Raw genomic sequence first — 24,842 nt, forward strand, 5'->3', positions numbered from 1 at the left:
AATGACTAACCTCGTATTGTGGATCGATTATCTCAGTTGTTCTGACTGAAGTTTGGTCCGTTTACAGCAGCGTGCCATGCGATTCCATTTGTCCCTGACCACCGAGAATCCTCATGTTAACTTTTATCGAGGGGAAAAAAGTGTTCATCCTCCAGCTTCACTGTGTTTATTATGCTAACATAGCTGTGTCGCTAGCGATCATGTAGCATATCATTATATACCAGCTAGCCCAACTTTAATAACTCTACAAACGTCACTGCTGTTTAGTTTCTGTCTTCATTTATGTTGGAAGTGATAGCAGAGCTGTACGCCTTCATTTGTTTCCAAAATCCCTCAGTCAGCACATGCTATATTGTATTTAGATGGAAGCTAGCGAGCTAACTCCCTGCTAACTTGTAACTCCGTTAAATGTCATAAAATCTGTTTTCATGGATGCCTGGATGTTAAACTTAATTGTTACACCTGGTAGAGCAGCCACACTGATCATTTTATTACAGATGAAAGAATTTAGACAGTTTTTCAACTCTCAGTGATGCCGCAGTGTTCGTTTGACTTATGGATATGCAGCGGAGTTTGGGCCCAGACACAGCTAATGATGTCAGACTCTTAGCTGGCGTCAGCCTTTATGTGGGTTTGGAGGATTTTGCTTTTATCTCTAAAGGTTTTACCCTCACGGCTATAGGAGAAGGGGACGCTGATGAAGTGCTTGTGGAAACTGTTTTACTATTTGCCAAAAATAAACGTATTGGCTAGGTATCAGAATCAGAATCAATCAGAATCAGAATACTTTATTAATCCCGAAGGAAATTAGGGATTAGTATGGTGTTAAGAAAAGAAATGCAGAACAACACATGGTGATGGATTTCGTGAAAAAGATGGAAATAGCTGTGGTGAATATGTACTGTGAACATGATCGACTACAAACTCTCTCTACTTTTAAATCGTGTCTAAAACCCATCTGTTCAGAATTGCATACTCTTCATCATGACTTTTAGTCTATTTTTTCTTGTTTAGCATTTATACTTACTTACTTACATTATTGTTTTTTTTATTTTTTTGTTTACTGTATGTTTTTATTTTGTTGTACTAACGTAAGGTGACCTTGGGGATCTTTAAAGGCCCCTATAAATAAAATGTATTATTATTATTATTATTATTATTATTATTTAAGAAGAGGGAGGATCATAGAGTGGCATATAAGAGTAAGTGTGCACAAGTGGACTTCACCTTACACAGATGGTGGGATCTTAAAGACATAGGAAGCTGCAAGGTGCCATCAGTGGAGAAGGTAAATTGTTTTCTTATATTGTGCAATGATGTTTGCATTACGTTTTCATATATGTTCAGGTAGGTGTGAATGTCCCTTAATAGATGAAAAGTGGCACTTCCAGTTGATTTTAAACCAAAACTGTGAGCATGACCTGCTCTGAACCAGGCTTTGTACACAACAAAAGTTACCATGACACTGAAAATTTTGACTTAAAGCACAGCATAGCTTGCTAACTTTGTTTGCTTAATTTTGTTTTGTAGTCTAAAGCCAAAAAACAACAACCAAAACAGCAGCAACCAAAAAACAACTGTTATCTAACAAAGTCTTTCTCGCAAACCGTGAAATCCATGAGCAATTGTGTTAACATTAGGGATGTAAATTTTTATGGTAAACAGACTCTGGGGTATCTTATATCTTATATAGCAAAATGTTGTCTTAAACTGATACGACAGGCTAAATGGTAAAGTTTTTAACACACACAAGCCTGAATCTGAATCTGGGGCAAAACGAAGGAAGAAACTGAGATAGAGGCGACTGTTTGTTTTTTTTTATCCATCTTGGATTTGCTCTTAAATTCAATTGCCAACCAATTCCCATGGCCACTCTAATGCTGATTCTGTCAGGTTTCTCTTTGTTAAAAGGGGGTTTTAAGTCTCCTCTGTTACCAAGGGCTTGCTCAAAAGAGAATTATTGGAATTTTCTCTCTTATATTCTAAGGGCTTGTAAACTCGCATAATCACAGGTTATCTAAAGCAATTATAGGGTGGTTTCCAATTAGGTAATTAACAGAATAACTCATATTTTGTGTTATTACCAGTCTAAATTATTAGGGCCACCGAATAAAAACTGACATTAAGTCACATAGGAGTACTCAGTAAAGAGGATGATTGGCTATTAAGACAAGAGTAGGAGAAAAGGATAACGTACAGACAAACATAAGAAAAAGTAAAAGGGCAAACAACGAAGTCAGAGAGAAGGAAAAGGAGAGGGCAAGGACAGAAAGGAAAGTTTGGAGGAGGAGTGGAGAAAAAATGGGAGCCAAAGAAAATGAAGAGAGAAGGAAGAGGGATGAAGGAGGCAAACGAGCTGTTGAGAAATAAGTAAACGAAGGAAAAGAGTACCACAGCCATACATAGTTTTGATCTTTTACTTTGAAGTTTTAAAAAAAGACTTTATTATTGTCTCAGTGTTAGTATTGTTTGTTAGGAAAAATTGCTGCATTCACATCATACTCTGAACACACACTGGCTCATATCACAATGCAATGCGAGACTCAATGGCAACTTTTGTATTTATGTTGTTCACAGTCAAAACAGTTCATGTATGTCAACAATGACTAAACAATGCTTTATTAATTATAACGTAAATGTCACTTAATTTTTAGTTTTTCATTTCAGAACAAGAATCTTTTTAAATTTTAAACAAAAAGTTTGCTCGTTTTTAAACAAAATGTTTGCTGGTCACTGGTGTCATAAACTATCTGTACATAAAAATAAATTGCTACACTATAGTGTTATCATAATATAGATATATTGTTTTGTAGAAAAATAACTACTATAATAATAATAATGATAATTTTTTATTTTTAATGTATTAATTCATTCAGTAACTACCACCTCTTTTAATTTACCATGTATATCTGCCAATTTACCACCACTAGAGTGATCAGTTAGCCTAACGAATGACAACACTGCAACTATATTAAAAGCAGAAATGTATACTTATATCTGAAATGGTAAAAAAAATTATATGGACAAACCAAGATCTGCACAAGTGTTTGTGAAACAAAACACTATGCATCTGGAAAATTTGCCTGCATATTCTCTATGTTAGGTAACATCTACAGTATGACATAAGGCACAAATTCAGATGTACAAAGATTTGCAGATGACTAGATCTGGGTGCAGAAAAGTACACATGCAAGTAGTTGTGCATTAACTATTTAATATACTTACTACTTATTTCCCTTCACAAGTTTTTCTTTACATTGGTAAATACAGACAAAATGACTGCACAAGTTTAACTCCAACTCTACGTTATTTTTGCCGCTGAGGTTGCTTTGCACCAGTTTGATATGAATACAGCTGTAAATTGAATTTAAATGGATGTTTGAAAAGATGATTTAACACCAATTAGTTGAATGTCTATGACACAAACATTGTCTATGGCTGTAAGGTAAGGACACTTTTAGCCATCAATCATCACTCTCCTACCCGTGTTAGATCTTGACGCTCTCAATGCCGTAAACGTTGTAGCCTTCTTTATAGGTGGCGTAGTTTGGCTGGTGGCTGGGGGACAGCAGGTTGTAGTTGGGGGGGTGTTGAGGAGAAGGCAGAGTGTGTGTGTAGTTTCCTGTGTGCTGGGGTGATGACAAGGTGTTGGCTGCCACCTTCATAACAAAAATAAAGTCATGGTTATTGCTGCAGTGATTTTTCTAAGAAAAATTTGTATAACTGTTATTATTGTTACTTTAAGTTACAAAGTGACAATAGTAGTTTGAGCTATAAGACCAATAATAATTGAAAAAGCAAAATATGGCAGAAGTCAAAAGAAAGAAAATAGTCTCCGTGTCCATCCATGCAAAGAATGTGGTAAAATAATAAAAAAAAACATGACAGCCATTTAGAACTCTATCTATCTATCTATCTATCTATCTATCTATCTATCTATCTATCTAACTGTATCCACAGTCAGGAATGGACCGGTCTACTGGGTATGTTCCTGGTGGCCAATGCACTTTTGGGCCGGTGGGTCAATTGAAGGGCTGCTGCGCACTAGCTGTACAACAGCTCATACATTCATACAACTTTCATTACTTACACTTCATCATACCTTCGCTGTGCACGCACCTTGAAGAAGAGTTTAGTGTGGAAAAAGTATTGAAAAGGTGGAGCTGTAAAGCTAAATAGAAATAGAAACTAAAAGTAGATGCAGTAAAATATGTCCAGTTAACCAACACGTTAGCTGTCGGGCCTGCTGCTGCACCGTCAACAGCAGTACCAGCAACAACTAGTAACAAGCCCTGGTTCACAGGAGGCTGCTGTTGGTAGCACCAGCTGTGGAGAAGAGTAGGAGGAGGGACAGCAGTCTCAACAACTAAGTGAGGAAGAGATGGAGTAAGGTGAAATTAACATAATTAGGAAAGGAAAGATTCAAGGATATAGGTAAAATGAATGGCTACTTTGACCATAAACCACTCCTAATAGCTAAAGTGTGGCTTTTAATTGTAACATGCTGCACTGCAGTGCAACTAAGATGTCCTAACAAAAGTACAACTGTACCAATAACAATTAATATCTATAATCAACATAATATGTGTATACATGACATATTTATTTAATTTATTTTTGAGTGATCATGGTGGGCTTCCTGCCAGGGCCAAATTTTTGTCCCAGTCCAGCCCTGTCCACAGCCCAAGGGCCAGAGTTACTAACCTTTGCACCAGTGCAAAGTGTGTTTTGGTGTAAAAATTAAAAGTAAGTATTTAAAGTAAAAAAAAAAAAGTATTTACTAAGACAAAATTTTGTGTAAGAAGTGGGACCTGATATTTTTGTGACTCACCCTCTTGCATATGCATTTCTGTGAGTTCCTTTCTCACGGTGTGAAACATGGTGCCAACTACTAACTAATGTTTGCAACATGCAAAGTACTGCTAATTGCGGCAATATTTAACACTGAAAAAAAGCATGTTATTTTATTATCTTATGGGACTTATGGGAAACTATTATTATTATTGCTTATAATATTTGTCTTTTGCTATTGCAGCAATTATTGCTGAGGGGTTAATAATTAATTTTCTGTTCTTTTTGAGTTACCTGGCTGCTGTTAGTTTTTCTGTATTATGTTTAGTTATTGTCCATGTGGTTTTCCCCTCTGCTGTCTCTCATTTGGGCAGGTCAGTTTGTTGAGTTATGATATTTAGTTAAGTATTATTTTTTTGAGCAGAATTCTGTTTAGTTGACCTCTGTTATAGGCTCAATTAGTTCTTAAAATAGCTTATTCTGTGACTGTATATTTTTGAAATGGGGCTATAATAAAACTCATATTTTGAAGAATACACCTGTTCCTGTATGTTCTTGGCTGCTTGGTCTCTAATACTCCACTTGTGTCAGTTTATTAGGAATGTCAGACAAAAATGTGATTAAAACATATAGATTACCAAGCACAGGAACCAATCTTCTTTCAGCTCTTCAGTTTTTGGCGTTGAGTTCATTTCAATGTACTATAGCTTCTGTGGCAGGAATTTTATTAGCTTTGTTCCAGGTGGTGACGTTACTAATGAAAAGAGTGTAGAGGTCCAGCTCATTCCCAACTAGCGAGGATGCCCTTCAGCAAGTAAAACAGGAGTTTCAAACTAATCAAATACATGTATTGTTAATCCCTGAAACTGACCATGTGTTCCATAATAGGAAGTACACATTCTCAATTATTGTGCAAGTATTTTGCTAATCTATAAACATTATAATAAGCGTGATGTCCAGGGGTATATCCAGGGTCTGTTTATGATGCCTCTGTTTTCCAGGGGAGCAGACTTTTTCAAAAACTGTAGGACGGAGAGTATAGAGAAGATTGGCTTTTAGGAGTATCTTTTTTATTTTCCAATGATCAGGATTTCATTATGATGATCATCTTAGTTCAAGGTGTTCATGGAAATTACCCCTTAGACTCATGGATTATGACACAGGTTCAAAGCCTGACCACATCACCAGAGCAGCGCTACAACCATGGCCACATCTGTACCCGAAGCCTGTTTCCATTATAATGACTCTGTTTGTCAGACTAACACCGTAGGCCTACATTTAACGTACACATGTGTGGCAATTGTTTAAAGGGTCATTGTGCTGGCTGTTTTACCATTTGACACTCAAAAGTGTTCCCAATGTCATATTCTGAAATCAATTCATTAAAATAAACTAACATCCAAATGACATCCTGACAAACTTGACTTTACTTGTAGAACTGTGATTATGTACAAATGTAGGTATAATATGCTTACATTTGCATCATGTAAAGTGTATGGTATACATGACCTATATGTCTGGTTTCTCTCTGGTCTCCAGGACACTTCCTTATCAGTCCGTCCAATCCTTTTCATCCATGATGAGTGAAGCTTAAACTCAGTGTTCCAGTTATATTTCCAAGTACGCCAAGTATTTTGCTAAACCAGATACTGCTGCAGTCATGCTCTTATGTCTGGGTCACAATGCTTTTGCATTTCCTCACGTCCTATACACTTCCTGATATGAGCTGGAGTTGACTCACAAAGTTTGGCAAGCTCTCTGGCAATGCCGATGTCTGCTTTGTTAGGCTTTGAGTATTTTCACGGCAATATCAGTGGGGTGGGTGGGTTTGTTGATTTTAAATATTTACACCGTAGCTGCGTCCATTCAGTAGACCTGGTAAAAAGTCACCTCTGCTGAAATGTGCACAGCAGTTGAAATTTTACCCTATTCAAGTCTAAAGCCCAAGTTCAAGAGTCACATTGTGTTTTTTTGCCCTGTCTCCCTCCCCTTATTCTCAACAAGTTTCATTTCAAGTCAGTACAATTTTATTTATATAAAGCCAAATCACAACAACAGTTGCCGCAAGGTACTTTGTCTTCTAATATAAAAAAATTAATGCAAGGAAAAAAGAGAAAATCCCTACAATTATGTGTCCCCCTACGAGCAAACACTTTGGGGACAGTGGGAAGGAATAACTCCCTTTTAACAGGAAGAAACCTCCAGAAACCTGCAGAACCAGGCTCAGGGAGGGGGAGCCATTTGCCGTGACCGGTTGGGGCCAGGCCAGGAATAAAGTCTATTAGATAGATAAGATGGAAACCACCTCATACGCTTAATACCTACAGCATGCTGTAATCTGTAATAAAATATGGTTAACAGGATCAAACATCGCACTGACTGAGATGAGTCAACATTCAGAGCCCACAAGATCATTTCATTAATGCTTTGCTTTGCTGTGATAAGCTCTGAAACCTGACTGAAACTCTTTAAACCACTGCTCTGCAAATCAGTAAGTTGTTTTACAACTACTCCTTCAAGAAATTTAGAGATAAAAAGAAATTTGGTGTATTGTTATAGCTAAGACAGTTTGGTTAAGTGATGGCTGTTCAAGTAACAGTTTAACTACTGCCCCCCCTTAAAAGCCTGTGGTATGTAGCCCATTAATAGAGTCAGACAGATTGTAATAAGACTGAAGCATTAATTACTTCCATTCCATTCTTAGAGCTGTCTTATAGAAATGGGGTCTAATAGACACTTTGATGGTTTGTATGAAGTACTTAAGTTAGAGAAAAGAATCTAAATGGATATCAGTAGTAGTGGAAGTGACAGTGCAAAATGTGTCTGTGAAGGTTCTCAGACATCCAGGTCATCGTAGTTTACGGAGCTTGGAAAAAAAACGTCTGGACTTTTTAAAGTTTCCTTGAAGACGTTTCACCTCTCATCTGAGAAGCTTCTTCAGTTCTAAGCACAATTGTTGGAGAGTCCCATTTCTGGTCGTCCCTAGATGGTGTCTGGTCTTCTTTTTGTGCATCTTTGCTGACTTGATGAAAGACCAATTAGGATTACCACATGTTTTAAGAGCCTGGGCCATTTGACCTCAATAGATCTCATGATAGGACTGGGCTAGGTTTCACACCTTGGCTCCTGTGACTCAGTAGAGGATCAATAGGGGGTCCATGACCCTTTTGGGGACACTCTCATAGGGACTCTCCACCAATTTTTCTTTAACCTGATAGCTCTTAGCACCTGTTATTGTGATTGTATTGTTCTGTGAGTCATGCTATTTTTTCAATCTTTAAAACAAATAAAAAGATTTGAAATTTGAACACTTAAAACATTGGGAAGCCTTTTTTACTATTAATTTATTAATATTAAAATTCATTCATTTTTAGTACTAATTAGTATCAGATAGTGGAATCCACTGGTATACTGTTATCACTTTCACGATTCACTAACTGTAAGACCTTTCTGTTTGTGGAGGATTAATTCCATCATGTTTCACATCATGTTTTTAGTGAGAATCCTCAATAAACTTTATTTCAACATTGTTAATATATCCTTATATTATTATTTAAGATTGAAATTCAAATTCAGTTTGTACTTATAAAGATCATATACCTTCATCTTTTTGGCTTCTGCACGACTCTTGTAGCAAAACTCGACCAGTGCCACCATCATGGCTAATCCCAGACCTCCAACCAGGATGTAGAAGACTCCTGCTACATTACTAAGAGAGAGTGCGCTGGTCTTCTCCTAGTATGCACACACACAAACACACACACACACACACACACACACACACACACACACACACAAGGAAGAAAAATCATCAGAAACCCCAGAGAAAGTTCTAGCGGCATGCTCTTATATTAATAGCTAACTTTATTTACTGGGAAGGTCTACTCAAAAGTAGACTCAAACTGAACCTAAATCAGTCAAGCTAAATATATTATAAATGACCTAGATTAAAACTTTACATGTAGAACACTGTCCTCAACCTTAATCATTCTGTGTCTCTGCATATAAGAAATATTTCAAGCCTTTTTTGTTTTATTTTTAATGATTATGGCCTCAAGTTAATGAAAATCAAAAAGCCAGGATCTCAGATTATTAGAATATTTCAAAGTGATTATTGCAACCTTGGTGTCAAAAAGGTCAGGAACTGGGACAAGCTTCACAATACTAAATAATGATAACAGAAATAAATTTTATCTGTCACCCCCTCCTTTGATTTTTTTACGTTACCATGTTGGAGAGGTTTGCATGCCCTAGTGATCCTGGAAGCTATGTTTCTAGGGCCGATGGCACCTCGTAGGATCCTGGGTGAGAGGCTAGACTAAGAGCAATTCAGAACAGTCTTATGATGATTGAAAAACCAAGGGCCCAAGTTACCTTTCTTGAGCTCCACAGTGGAGCGAGGGCAAGAGCCTGAGAACAAAGAGCCTGCAATAGAGGTATGGTAATGGCTGGGGTGTTGGGAAAGTAGAGGCCCTGATGTTCTGAAATTTAGCTTTCAAATTTGGCTACAGGGACACAGAATCTGACCTCTTTAAAGGGGAAGGACCTTGAGCTTGTCCATGAAGTTGAGAGAGACATGAGGTTGAGCTGGACTCACCTAATCACGTAACTTGCACATCTTAGGTTCTAAAACCAGCTATATGTATTGAACACTTGGATGAAGAGAGGAGCTGAACCTGTAACTGTTTAGTATCTGGTAGTCAGTTGGATCAGGTAGCGGGGGAAGAAGCCAGACACATCAGTTGCACAATAAAATACACTGAGTGAGCTGGCTACGGCCCAGATCTGTGAGATCTTCAACTCCCACAGCAGCATCAACAGCATTACAAGGCAGGCTGAGTACAGTGTTTGAATGGACAGTATTATTCATCTAAGGCTAAAGCAGCTGTCGGGAACTATTGTCATAAGGTAATTGGTGGATGAGGGGAACAACTTGCACATCACTTGGGCCCTGCACCCAGAGAGACCACAACCAATCTGTTCACTCTGTGTTCCTCAAGGCTCTTGCCGTTTTGGCCCTGTCTTGGTTGATATGCCTCTTTAACACTGTGAAGGTCTGGGGTGGTACCTCTGGATTGGCAAACTAGAGTGATGGTTCCTCTTTTTAAGAAAAGGGACTGGTAGCTGTGGTAAAACTTCAAGGGGTATCAACTTCTCAGCTTTCTGGTTGTGGAACATCAGAGCAGTTCTCCTATTGTGGAAATTGGAGCAGACATGGGAATTTGCCCAATTAAACAGAATACATGTGTGTGGCAGAAGTGTGGTCCATGGCTCAGCTGCAGGGGAGGGGTGGAGCAGTGAGCTCAAGGGGCAGTGACAGGGAGGTTGGTGGCACAGGTGTGTTTTGTTTTAGTTATTGAGCTCTTTCTCTCTTCCTGTGTGATTTAGTGAAGCTGGAGCAGAGAGTGGAGAGGTGTGTCAGAGTGCAGCTGGAAAGCTGCGCCCATGGGTGCCGAGCCAGAATAACGACAAAGAAATTGTCAGCAGTGTGTGTCGCAGCAATAAAAAGGGAAAATAAAAATAATAAACAGTGTGTCCACTTTTGGTCCATTTTCACACTGGTGCCAAAAACCCTGTTGCCATGTCGGACCCGCAAGCCATGCCACCAGTGCAGCCACTGCAGATTCCAGGCCTGCCGGATGACGGAGGAGGAGCAACCGTTTGCCTGGGCCTGGAACCTGCATGATGCGGCGGCGAGGTGGCTACAGCCCGGGCAGTCCAGAAGGGGAGGCCCACATGCTAGGGAAAGTTGTGCAGGAGCAGTCCATGGAAAAGGGCTGTCTGCAGACACATCGCGGTGGGTGCATTGGCACCAGTCCACGAGTGTGAGGGTGGCGGTCCTTTTTGCTGGCAGCCAGAGCGGAGGGGCCAGAGAGGGCAAGACAGCCAACAGGGACACAGGCCCTGGTGACAGTGCTGAGGCGATGGGTTCCAGCAACTGCTCCGGTGGAGCGCGCCCTACACTGCACCCCACTAACCTCTTTCTCTCCATTCTGCCTTCCCAGGGCCCGGAAGGGGCTGGCGCTGCCCCCTAGCCATGGAGGGCGGCACATTGTTTATTGTTAGAAGACAGGCTATATCGAGTGAATCGTGACACTTGCACGGAGGAGACACACACCCAGTTGTTGGTACCACAAAGCCGCCGAGAAATGATTTTCCAGGCAGCTCACTATAACCCTAAGACAGGGCATATGGGATTTGACAAGACTCTGGAGCAAATTATGACCCAATTTTATTGGCCAGGTATCCTAGAGGATGTGCACCGCTGGTGCGCATCTTGTCCGGAATGCCAACTCATTAAGCAGCCAGCCATACCAAAAGTGCCTTTGCGCCCCCTACCATTATTGGAGGTCCCATTTGAAAGTATTGGCATGGACCTCATCGGGCCATTTCACCGGAGTACAAGTGGCTATCACTTTGTATTGGTTCTAGTGGATTATGCAACGCCAGAAACACCCAGAAACAGTGTCGTTGCAAACCATCACTGCAAAGAGTGTGGTGCAGGCACTGTTTCAGGTCATCTCCCGAGTCCGTATTCCGAAAGAAATACTGACTGACCAAGGCATGTGATTCATGTCTTGCACACTGAAGGAACTGTACAAATCATGGGGCATTAAATCTATTCAGACCAGCGTCTACCACCCTCAGACTGACGGGCTGGTGGAGTGGCTGAATAAGACTTTAAAGTCCATGATTCTGAAGTTCATACATGAGGATGAACGCAATTGGGATCACTGGTTAGACCCTCTGCTATTTGCAGTGCGGGAGGTGCCCCAGGCCACCATGGGATTTTCTCCCTTTGAACTACTGTTTGCCAGGAAGCCGTGTGGGGTGCTCAACCTAATTAATGAAAGCTGGGAGGAAGGTCCAGCAACGTCAGCAGCATCTGTATAACAGAGTGGCCAGGCAATTTTCACCAGGGAGACAAAGTGCTTGTATTACTACCTTCTTCTAGCTCTAAACTACTCACCAAGTGGCAACGGCCCTTTGTGGTCACACAGCGAATGGGGAACGTTGACTATGAGGTCTCGCGGTTGGACAGAGAGGGGGCCACACAGATTTGTCATCTCAACCTCCTTAAAGCATGGAGAGAGACTGAAACTGCGTCTCTGGTGAGCCGGGTCAAGGAGAGAGATAAGTTGGGGCAGGAAGTACCAAATTGCACCATTCCCACCTCCCTCCATTGCAACGACCAACTCACATAGGCCCAGAGAGCTGATGTTGCCACATTGCAACAGTGCTTTGCAGACATGTTCTCCCCCCTGACCAGCTGTACGTCTCTCATCAAGCATCATTTTGAAATGCAACCTGGCGTGACAGTGCATTCATGACCCTACAGGCTTCCTGAACATAAAAGACAAATTGTTCAGATGGAATTGGCTGAAATGCTAAAAATGGGAGTAATAGAAAAGTCAAACAGCACCTGGTGTAGCCTCATAGTTCTTGTAGTGAAGAAAGATGGTTCTGTGTCGACTATCAAAAGATGAATAAAGTGTAATGCTTTGATCCTTAACCCATCCCCTGTGTTGACGAGCCCCTGGACCAGTTGGGCACGGCCTGTTTTTTTATGACACTGAATTTAACCAAGGGCTACTCACAGTTTCTCTTATCTGCAGAGTTCATGGAAAAAATGGCCTTCTCCACTTTTGTATGGTTTTTGCCAGTTCGGTACACTTCTTTTTGGCTTGTTTGGGCCCCGGCCACATATCAGCACCTCATGGACTGGGTGCTGCGGCTGCACACTGCATATGCTGCTGCCTACCTGGATGATGTTATCATCTACAGTGACACCTGGGCGGAGCATGTGCAGTGGGTGGCAGTGGTCCTGGAGTCCCTGAGGCAGGCGGGGCTCACAGCCAACCCGAAGAAGTGTGCAGTTGGACAGAGGGAGGTACAGTATCTGGGGTACCACATGGGAGCCAGGCAGGTGCGTCCACAGGTGGAAAAGACAGCAGCTACTGCACCCTGCCTGCGCCCCAAGACAAAAAAAGAAGTGAGACGGTTCCTGGGGCTGACAGGTTACTATCACTGGTTTGTGCCTGGGTTTTTTGACCTGACCAGCCCCTTGACTAATCTCACCCGAAAGGGTGCTCAGGATCTGGTCCAGTGGACATGGCTGTGCTAGGCGTTTGTGCAGGTGAAAAAATATCTCTGTGGGGAGCCACTGCTCCACACTCCAAACTTTTCTGTCCCTTTTCTTCTGCAGACTGATGTCTCAAACAGAGCGCTGGGGGCTGTTTTGTCCCAGCAGGCAAGGAGGGTCGACCGGCAGGAAAAGGAGTGCCTGATGGTTCAGCCGGATGGCTCCCCAGCCTCAGTTGGGCGGTGGTGGTGTGTGGCGGAGGTGTGGTCCATGGCTCAGCTGCAGGGGAGGGGTGGCACAGGTGTGTGGTGTTTTAGTTAATGAGCTCTCTTTTCCAGCTGGAAAGCTGCACGCATAGGTGCTGAGCCGGGAAAAACGACAAAGAAACTGTGTGTGTCACGGCAATAAAAAGGGAAAATAAAATGGCCTGTATTTGTATAGCGCTTTACTAGTCCCTAAGGACCCCAAAGCGCTTCACACATTCAGTCATCCACCCATTCACACACACATTCACACACTGGTGATGGCAAGCTACATTGTAGCCACAGCAACCCTGGGGCGCACTGACAGAGGCGAGGCTGCCGGACACTCGCGCCACCGGGCCCTCTGACCACCACCAGTAGGCAACGGGTGAAGTGTCTTGCCCAAGGACACAACAATGTGTTTTGTGGACTTGAAAAGGCATTTGACAGTGTCCATCGGGATGTACCTCCAAGTCTGATGTCATGATTTTCAGCTGGAAATAGATGGACTGCCCACTATGGGTTAGGAATGAGTTGCTGTGTGGAGGAGTATTTTGATGTCTTGCAAGTGAGGGAAGGGTGGAGTAGGAGATTAACAACAAACTGGTAGCGACTCAGTGACAGATCTTTACCTTGATACCTATAAATTTTGTTTCAGAGATAGTTCCTTCCTCAATGGGCAGAAAAGGTCTGTTAATACACTTTTTGGTTAGCATTATACATGTGAATATTGTTGAACTGTCTCTGTTCTTGACATTACCTAAAGCTGCAAGTAATCCATACTAACTACTGTGAAGTCTTACCGTGTATATTGAATGTGTGAACAGACAGTGTGTTTGACTGACCCACAGACATAAAACTAACCTTATTTGTGGAGTCCTTGAAGCCACATTCTCCTTTATCGTACCACCACTTGTTTTTCATCTTGTCTAGGGTCCCTTGCTCATTCAGTTTCAATACGGCAAGGTTTACTGGCACTCTTCAATGGGAATAACATAAATAACATCATTATCAATGTTATCTTATGTTATTAATGAGGCAGCGGTTCTCAAACTCTGGTCTAGCCACCAAGACAGGTCCCTCATGTGCTACTAATTATTCATCATTAAAACTTTCATTGCAGTATTTGAAAAGATTACTTTCAATGTAAAGATTGTCTAATGGCTTTCTTTATTTTGTATGAGACACCTTTTAGCAAGTTCACTGTCTGTTGATTTTCAAATATTAAATACTAAAAATATTTAGACATGACCATGAACAGGAAGTCTGTAAAGACTCTGTGGAATAATCTTGTTTAATTTGGCAAAGCTGCTTAAAGAAAATCTTGTGTTGTCAGGGCCTCTCTGCTTGGCCCTGGAGACAGAGAATGAGATGTGCTCAGCGAAAAGGCTTTCTGCTTTTTCAGTAGCAGTACTCCTCCAGGGCAGAGCCATTGATAAATAGAGTTTGGGCAGTTGCACAAACTCTTTATCGACAGCTCTTCTCCTGCACTGTTGCTACCATCTGGTGTGAGGTCACCTGACCCTGATCTGTAAGTCCTCATCTGCCTGCAAGTGTGCTCTGAACCTGACCTCAACCAAACAGGGGCAACATATCAGCAAAAGAAGCATTACAGACTACAATGCTACATGTTCTGGTTCCTTATTGCATCTGCTAAATCTAGTAGTTCTAGCGTATTAGTTTTTCTTTGTTCTTCAATTTCTGTAGGGGGTTACAGCTAGCTACTAGTGTTTGATGTCACATGTGGCATTGTAACTCTGTTTCTTCTTTACACTTTTTACATTTAATAACCCAGTGTCACCTGTGTGTTGTGTGCTGTAGTGTATGTGTGTGTGTGTGTGTATTAACCTTGCTCTCCCCTCCTCCGCTGCCGCATTCTCCCTTGTCATACCACCACTTGTTTTTCAGTTTGTCCAGCAGCCCCTGCTCGTTCAACTTTAACACCGCCAGGTTCACCGCATTTCTACATGAACACAGTGGCTGTTAGCAGTTCAACTCTTGCCAGTGTCTGTCCTCCTGCTGATATGCATGTTAATAGGATGTAAATAATAATAATTACTGTAAACACAATAGAGATAAAAGGAAATCGATTTTCTCATAACAGTTATCTTGAAGTAATATTTATATAATATGGTGTTTTGGTGGCTACACTCATGGAAATCAGAATGTTGTGTGGTATGTCAAATTTATATTTGTTGTTATAAAACAGAGATACACAGAGATGGATTTTTGGTTCTCATACAGTTGTCAAAAGTTTACATTCATCACTGAGATGAATGCCATAGTAATTTGGGACTTTTATATATGTATATATCAAACTAAAACAAATACCTGAATCTCAAATATCTATAAAGATTACTTGAAAATATAACACTGAATGTGTGCAAGGTTATTTGTTGGCTTCAATATACTATATATATGTAGTGTGGGGCTTAAAATCTACATAACTGCACTGTTAGGATTTAAAAGTACCAGTCTCTTGAGCCCACTTTTGATACAAGTTGAGTGAGCAGTGCTTTGTCTTCCTGCCAGGTCCTCTTAAATCACATCTATTGACTTCAGAGGGTTAAGATAGTGTTTGTATATTTTTGAGTCCGCATGTAAACCTTTGACCATGTGGATTATAAAAAATAAATTTAAACTTGTGCATCCAATCAATTCTGGGTTTTTTTAAGTAATTGAAGATATATGCTGTACAATTATTCCACCCTGAAAACCCCCCCCAGTTGTTCTTGCTCTGTAATTAAAGTAAGTAGACTGCCCCTGATATCTCCGTATATAAGGTGTTAGCAGTGTGTTACAGAGGATGAAATAGACTGTCACTCAAACCTCCAGTGTAGAATTTAGCACTTTTTAAATAGCTTTTATTTTTAATAAACTGCTGCCAAATCCTGCCCATTTATACAACTGCAATCATTCATCAAATTGTTTTGATTTCTCTAGCTACACCGATGTAAAAAGTGTGAATCTGAAAATAACATTCACACTTGAAATAGCTTTCAGGGTGATTCTAGTAAATGGCAATGATTAGGTCATTTTTTCGATTTTTTGTAAAAGTTACAGCAATGAAAAATGATTGCATAATTAAACTCGGAGTAGCTGGAAAAGTGAAAGTGAGAGGTTTTGTAATTTGGTAAGACATATGTCAAGGGCTAGGTTAATGCCTTTGCAGATTACCAGTAATACTTTATGGGTATTATGACATACCTTAGAATGATATGAAATATATTTAGAATGGTGAGCTGCTCAAATTCCAATTATAAATATCCATTATAAACCAGCATACCTTTATTATAATAAACTAGTACCTACTCTATAATAATGTTCCACATAACCAGACTAGGAGCTGATTGCACACACATTGTCAGTGTCATCTCATACTCATGCTTGGTCTTGAGTCCCTTTTAATCATATTTGCATTTAATGGTAGTGCCATTTTAAAATATTTTCTACCAACTGGAATTGTACAGGCTTGTTCAGTTTTGGTGGTTCTGGCCCATATCTAGATGACATACCACTTACCATGTATGCTATGCTATATTTCCATCCTGATACAAAAACAGTCCCATTTAAATATATATATATATATAACTTGGATTAGATTACCAGATCATTCAAGGCACTGGTTGCCACCAGCAGCACCGTTAATAAAGAGAGTACTGGTAGAAACTATGAAGCAACAGTCAAGGAGAGGAGGAAAGAATGTCTGAAGACAGCTGATAAAGTAGGAGTATGAAGTTGAGAATCTAAACTGTGACTATTGCGGTGAAGGGAGGAATGAGTCTGAAATGATACAGAGAAGGAATTATTAATATATACATTTGTGCAAGTGATGAGGCAGAAGAGGATTAAAGCCAATAAATAGCATAAGCAGCTATGGCTAACAGGAAGAAAAGGTCATCTGGTAATTCCGAGGTAGGTTGTTTGCACCCTGGCATTTCCAGTCAGCATATCAAAATGTCCTTTGGCAAGATACTGAAACAGTAAACACTAATTAAAATATATCTCAAATAATCAATGAACCTGCCAGGTCTAATATAAAGAACATTCCCTGATCTGTAATTTATCTTTTGTACTAATGGAAGTGACAGCGTCATTGGACAAGGTGTTATTGATTTAGGGCTTGAGCTACGATCCTATTGCATGTTACAGAAAAACCACCTTAAGGGAACCTAGAATTATTTTTAAGGGAAAAACAAGCTATTTCGCACAGTCTCACAGAAGCCAGCAGACCTGGGGAGGGAACTTAAAGGAGAATGCCTGGTGGCCATGGCAACCCAAAGAGATAACCCACATAGCAGACAGGTCTGGCCTGGATCTGGTATCAAGCCAGCACTGCTGGCTGACTTCTGGCATGGTAAGTGGTATGTCATCTAGATATGGGCCAGGCCCGGCGTAGATGGCACTGTTTATGTGATGGCATGCCACATCTGTCCCAATTGTGGTTTGGTTTATGTGGCCCAGGCTCATAGAAAACAGGTCTGGCCCGGATCCGGCACTTCTGACTGACTGGTGTCATGGCAGGGTCTCTGTCAACCAGATGTGGGCAAGGTCTGGCAATGATGGCACTATTTATGTTCCTATTTTCCTGTTTTAGTTAGAAGACCCAAATGTCATGTTACAATACTACACTGCTATGGTAGCCAATGTTTCAAATGCAGGTTTGACAGGTTTGTGAGTGTACACTTTAGCCAAAACCTAGTGAGGTTTACTCATGCTTATTACTGGGTGGTTGTAGCTCAGGAGGTAGAGCAGATCACCTACTAATCAAAGGGTTATTGGTTCAATCCCTGGCTTCTCCAGCCTGCATTTCAGGAGTATAAATGTAGTTAGGAATCACTCCGTTTAAAGAAAGTGTGTGATTGGGTGAATGTGGCATGTTGTATAGAGCACTTTGAGTAATCCATGAGAGTAGAAAAGTGCTATATAAGAATCAGTCCATTCACTGTCTGAGTTTTGTCATGTTACTTTTGCACTATTATGTTCTGGCACACGTTGTTATTACATGGCTTGATTAAGGTACACATTAGGCTAACATCTGGGGCCAGAGCTAAAACTGTGTGTGTCTGCAACTGGCCTTGTGCAGGCCCATGTGTGGGCCACCTCTGGCAAACCTGATCTGGGCCACCAAAGGGCCATCATTCTTTGCAGTATGTGGGCCATGTGTAAGCACATTGTGTGGGCCAGATCCGGGCCATACCAATTTTGCTATGTGGGAACACGGGCCTGTTCTCTTGTGTGCTCGCTATCTGCAGGAGGCATAATAGGGGTTTGGTGCAGCTGGTGTCAGGCGGCAGTCAGGGACTGAGGCAACAGGGAGGTCCCATCTGAGCTGTGCTGAATGATATTCAAAGTGCAAAGAAGTCTTGGAGTCATCCAACCAGGTGGGGCAGCTGCCAGTACCCCACCTAGTTGGGTACTTGGGTACATCCTAGGTCGCTCGATGATTGATTTTGTAATTGTATCATCATATCTGCAACAATGGGCTCTGGACACGTGGGTGAAGTGGGGAACTGAGCTGTCAATCAATTGCCACCTAGTGGTAGGTTGGATTAGGTGGCAGGGGAGGATGGTAGACAGGCCTGGCATGACCAAACGTATAGTGAGGGTGGACTGGGAGCTTCTGGCAGAAGCCCTGGCCTGTGAGATCTTTAACTTTCACCCCCAACAGAGCTTTGACAGCATTCCAATGAAGGCTGGGGACACTATGTTCTGTACTTCCACTGTTGTGCAGAGCTGTAGCTGCAATGTGGTTCGTGCCTATATAAAAAAACTTGACCATGACCTTGTCATAGTGGCAATCCCCAAACTAGATGGTGGAAAGCGGTTGTGAAGGGAGCAATTAACCTGAAAAGCAGTGTTATTGGGCTTGGTTAGTTTGTGTGACTGAAAACAGCTGACAAGTATCAGCAGGCAAAATGCACTTGGGCTCAAACAAAATCTTGGGTGTGGGAAGAATTCATTGAGGCCATAGAATGAGACTGTCAGCCTTGAAGTGATTCTGGTTACGTCAGGCAACTTAGGAGGAGAAAGCTGCACTCTACACATATTTACATAGTGTACAGTGCATCTGGAGCACTGCTGACTTCACTGATGATATGGTTTGGTGCTGAAAGTAATACTTTGAGGATCTCCTAAATCCCACTGACATATAACTTCCATCGTGGAAGCAGAATATGGGAATGGCTTGTGACCTGTGACCAGTGTTTGTGTTTTCAATTTATACAATTCAGTTTTATTTATACAGGGCCAAATAACAACAACAGTCACCTCAAGGTGCTTTATATTGTAAAGTAGACATTACTTTACAATATAAATATAATGTAAATATAATTTGTTTTCCTAACCCTACACTAACAGTCATGCTTGAAACTTGAAGCAAGACATAAGAGCCATCAGACTTTATCCTCCAACTGTCGCCAAAGAGCGACAAACTTTCTTTTAACAGGAAGAAACCTCCAGCAGGCTGAGCCTGAGTCTTGGACTTTCAAGTTCTGTTTATTTCTTAGTTTTTGCATTGTTTAGATTTTCACCTCTGCATCTATGCATAGTCTCTAATGGATGCATCTTAGCGTATCTTGGGGTTAGTGTCTTGCCAAAGGACATTTGGCATGCAGACTGAAGCAGCCAGAGATTGAACCACAAAGCTTGCAACTAGTAGATGACCGGCTCTACCTCCTGAGCCACAGTTTCCCTGCCTGCCTATTTTCCCATGTGCTATTCTGTATTGCAAGGTATATATTATGTTGTATTTTGGACTTTTTTTTCTTGTAGTCCCCTTCTGTCATGATGTGGAGTGTGATAGTGAGGAATGAGGACCTCAAATGCAGGATGCAAAGACAGAGTTTTAAAACAAAGCAAGCCATTTGAATGTAGCTGGATAAACCCCCATAATACAAAGTAACACAGTACGACATGAAAAACAGTACAACATAATGGAACACAGGCAAAGTAAGGTAATGAGTGAAGTGGAAACAAACAAACAAACAAAAAAAACCCAGAAATTAAAAGTCCAAAAACACAAACACAGGGTCATAGGACGTGACAAGTCTACGTGTAAAGTAACTTGTTTATCTTAAACACCATATACTGATTAACGTAAATATTTTTTTAAGATTTCTAAAATCCTATGTTTGTTATGTGATCTAAAATCTTACTTATAGCCACTTATAGCAACTAATAATATAATCACTTATTTGTCAGTATTGCCATTCATATATTTTAAGTTTGATGCTTTGTATATACCAGTGTCCTACATTTTGTTTCTGAACAGAGCCCATCAGTGACTTAACACTGCTAATCTGTAACAGTGAAAAAATGAAAGAAAATCTGTATGCCTATGCTAGGAGCAGAGACCATGCAATTCAATACAGCAAGTAATTCAGTATTTAGCTCAAATCAAGACTTTTTCATAAGAGAAACTGTAGAAATGAAATGTGTGTCTCTGGTTCTACCATGATGTATACAGTGACAACAGAAATCCAATAAAGCTGTAAAGCTCCATTAAGCAAAGTTTAGCATTCATTTAAAAAAATGAAATGTACGGATCCTAACACTCAACACTGAACTCAAAACCTTATAAAGATCTCTAAATTCATTGTTCTGACTTATAAGTCCAGCGTGTTAAATCCTAGTCCTTAGCAACTAGCAGCTGTTGGCTAATACTCAAGTCCTGTTCCTAACATATAGTTTAAAACATTTTTAAGGCCCATATCCTCATTGGGATTTCTTTGTTCCAATTAGCCACAATGTAAACAAACAATAGCAGTGAAATTTTCCTTCAGTCTTCTATAACTAGATAGCAGAGGTGGTAAACGTACAGAAACGTAGTAGAAGTACGGATATACGAGTGTTAAAAATTACTACAGTAAACGTTGAAATACTCAGTTCAATTCAATTATATTTATACAGCGCTAAATCACAACAACAGTCACCTCAAAGCGCTTTATATTGTAAGGTAGACCCAACAATAATATATACCAGGGGTCAGCAACCTTTAACACCGAAAGAGCCATTTGGACCTGGTTTCCACGCAAAACAAAACACTGGGAGCCGCAAATACTTTCTGACATCTAAAATGAAGATAACACTGTATATATTGTTTTTTTTTACCTTTATGCTTTGTTTGAACAACTAAAGTGTGTTGCTTATGAAATCCATGAAGTGCTACAGAGAAAATTACATTTTATTTATGTAATTAACACATTTTGAACTCTTTAAGAAATATAATGAAAGGAAAGACACCAACATGAATTAAAATGATCCATGTAGCAAACAAAAACTGTTATATCGCCTTCGGGCTTTTGGAGCCTTGACCTGACTTTTAAAAAATAATTGGAAAAAAAGCACTATGCTGCTAAAAAATGAAAAATAGACATTTGCAAAATTCTGTCTAAATATGTATTTTACCTGGTTAATGTGTGTGGCGGGGCGTGGTCTGCAGCGGCACCTGCAATCCGATCACGCATCGCCGCCTTTATGTCTGCGCTATCTATGCTGTTGTGTTGGTGTGTGTCGGGTAGTGATGGGTCGGTCGTGAATGAAATGGCTCTTAGAGCCGGGTCTTTGACGTGAACAACGCGAGCCAGCTCCTTATCGCGAGTTGTGTTTTTTTTTTTTTCTTTTTCAGTTGCAGATGATAAAGGATTCAGAAAGTTTATTCATGCAGGCCCATATGACAGAGAATATGCATGTTCTTAAATAATATATATATTATATAAGAACATATAATGTTTATAACATGAAAACATATAATGTTTTCATATTATAATTTATATTTAATTGTGTTGTGGTTTGCAGTGTTTTGTGTTGTTTCACTTTAAATTTGTAAAAGGAAAAAGCTGAAAATTTAAATAGTTAAAAGTTGAAATGTGAATAGTTGATTTTTGTATTATATGATTTATTTATTACATTTTATATGGAGTGAATAAATAAAAGTATATTTACGGTGGCCCCTACAGACAAAGCACATACAAACTTCAAATCACGTACGAACTTTGAAGCACGTACAAACCCTGAAGCACGTACAAACTCCAAAACACGTACAAACTCCAAAACACGTAAAAACACTTAAAAACTCCAAAACACGTAAAAACTCAGAAGCACACAAAAACTCAAAACACGTACAAAAGACAACAGAAGTGCTCCAGGACGCTAGGGGCAGTGTTGAACTTTTGTTACCTAGTGGCTACACAAGCCAGCAAGTACCAACGACTGGATTTGGTGTGTGGTAATAACAGGTAAATGAACTTTTTTTTTTTTTTATTATTTGACTATATATGAATGCTTGTGTATAAATACACAAACAATACACATATGCTTTCATGCTTTCAATTGTGTAATTTAAGTGATCTAGGTAGCTCTGTTTTGGAAGTTCAGTTCATGCTAGAAATGTGTTTTGGAGTTTGTACGTGTTTTGTCTCTCGGGGCCACCGCATATATTTATATATAAACATATATAAATAAAAGCACTTTTTTTTTTACATTAGTAATTCCTTTTGTGCATAATTTTATATTATTGTTAATAATAAATTAATTAAAGCAAGAAAACAACCTGAAGAGCCGGTTCGGAGCCGAAAGATCCGGATCTTTTTAGTGAGCCGAACCGAAAGAGCCGGTTCTCTAAAAAGAGCCGGAAATCCCATCACTAGTGTTGGGCTGTGAGCTGAAAAGCTACAGCCGTCTGTATGCGTCAGCAACCGTGTGTGTAAAGTGGTCAATAAAGAGATGCTGAAAAGCGTGTTCATGCAAACATCGTCGGGTCTGCCGTGATATGTTTACAATGGGACTTCTGCTCCTGAACCTCTGCGCACAGCGTCTGCAAATCGGGGCTGTACGAAGTGACTTTGATCTTTACGCAGGACTGTAAGCTGTCCTCTGTGAGGCGTGAGTGGTGTTTGTTTTTAACATAGTTCACGGTGGAGAACACATAATGTGGATCCATAATTGGCCTACCTGGGGTTGAAAGTCTCAATAAATGCACGGCGTTTCGGCAGGCATACCGGCTTCTGCGAGTGTGACGCTTATTTTGAGCGATGAAAAAAATAAAAGAATATAATTTTATTTTTATATTTCAATATCACAATAATCTTCCAATTTAGAACTACAAGGTAAAAAAGAACTAACATAAATAAAATACACTTTAGCTAAATACTTCTAATTTATTTTCCCAAACCACGCGGAACCGCACTATAAGGACTAAAGAGCCGCAGGTTGCCGACCCCTGATATATACAGAGGAAAAACCCAACAATCATATGACCCCCTATGAGCAAGCACTTTGGCAACAGTGGGAAGGAAAAACTCCCTTTTAACAGGAAGAAACCTCCGACAGAACCAAGCTCAGGGAGGGGCGGGGCCATCTGCTGCGACCGGTTGGGGTGAGAGAAGGAAGACAGGATAAGGACATGCTGTGGAAGAGAGACAGAGATTAATAACAGATATGATTCAATGCAGAGTGGTGTATTAACACATAGTGAGTGAGAAAGGAAACTCAGTACATCATGGGAATCCCCCAGCAGCCTACAACTATTGCAGCATAACATCTATGTTCTTAAGCAAAAAGGAAAGTTTTAAGTCTAATCTTAAAAGTAGAGACAGTGTCTGTCTCCCAAATCCAAACTGGAAGCTGGTTCCACAGAAGAGAGGGGCCTGAAAGCTGAAGGCTCTGCCTCCTATTCTACTTTTAAATACTCTGGGAACAACAAGTAAGCCTGCAGGGTGAGAGTAAAGTGCTCTAATGGGGTGATATGGTACTATAACGTCATTAAGATAAGATGGGGCCTGATTATTACAGACCTTGTATGTGAGGAGCAGGAGTTTGAATTCAATTCTGTAACTAATGAGAAACCTAGGGTTATTCTTATTTACTCAATCAGTGATGAATAATAAGATGTTCTTATAAAGCACTAAACTATTTCTTCAGGCTAAATGATGATCTTCTACATTTGTGACACGCCATTTCCTCTCCGGCTTACGAGTTATCTGCTTTAACCTCCTAAGACCCGAACTCTTCCACGGCATGCATTTTTAATTTCTCTTTGATATTTGGGCATATTGGGCCCCAGTGAATGTAAAAACAAAGAATTGCTAGATTTTTTTTTTTTTTTACCTTATTTTTGTTTTTAAGAAAAATAAGGTAGCATAGAACAGTAGCAGTATAATGTCCTTGTAAGTGGATATCAGGCCCTTGTAGAGCAAAATTGAGTATTTTGGTCTAAATAACCCAAAATGTGATGTCCACATATGTGGACGCCAGGTCCTAGGAGGTTAAGCTACGTGTTTGAAAATTATACCACAGAGTCAAATATTTCTGATTTGAGGCTCTATTTTTCACAGGAGCTATAGTATCCAGAGTCATATGTACTGAGGAGGTAAAATTATTAACAAGATGATCGACCTCTGTTGGAGCAGTGTCCAGGTAGCTGCTCTGCTCTGTGTTGGTACAGGGCATTGAAGATGATAACAGTGGGTGAATTATATTCTTAAACTTAGTTACAGCACTTTCAGAAAAACGCCTACTGTGATAAAGTCTACTCCCCACTGCTGTGTAATCAATTATTGTAAATGTAAATGTTATCAGGAAATGATCAGACAAGAGAGGGTTTTCGGGAAACACTGTTAAATGTTCAGTTTCTATGCCATATGTTAAAACAAGATCTAGAGTAAGGGTGGGTTTAAAAATCTCTATCTCTGTCTCAAGCTTTTATTCTTCTCTCTCTGTGAAAT

The 24,842-nt window shown here is 40.3% G+C and overlaps 1 protein-coding gene across 5 annotated transcripts in view; it reads right to left on the reverse strand.

Moving 5' to 3' along the window:
• LOC146386235 (glutamate receptor 2-like) overlaps nt 1-24,842 on the reverse strand; it is a 111,361-nt gene that overhangs the window by 12,239 nt on the left and 74,280 nt on the right. The window contains exons 17-19 of one of the 5 annotated variants that reach the window (XM_084932322.1): nt 13,981-14,095; nt 8,392-8,526; nt 3,484-3,659 (exon numbers count right to left, since the gene is read on the reverse strand). In XM_084932322.1, coding sequence (XP_084788448.1) covers nt 3,489-3,659; nt 8,392-8,526; nt 13,981-14,095 — 421 coding nt within the window. In that variant the 3' untranslated portion in view covers nt 3,484-3,488. Of the gene's footprint in view, nt 1-3,483; nt 3,660-8,391; nt 8,527-13,980; nt 14,096-14,964; nt 23,525-24,842 lie in introns of those variants that run through there. The other 4 variants (XM_084932321.1, XM_084932325.1, XM_084932323.1 and 1 more) reach the window with 4 other exon arrangements.

The sequence above is a fragment of the Perissodus microlepis genome, chromosome 6, assembly GCF_051167445.1.
Source record: "Perissodus microlepis isolate ML-2025 ecotype Zambia chromosome 6, ASM5116744v1, whole genome shotgun sequence".
Lineage (NCBI taxonomy): Eukaryota > Metazoa > Chordata > Actinopteri > Cichliformes > Cichlidae > Perissodus > Perissodus microlepis.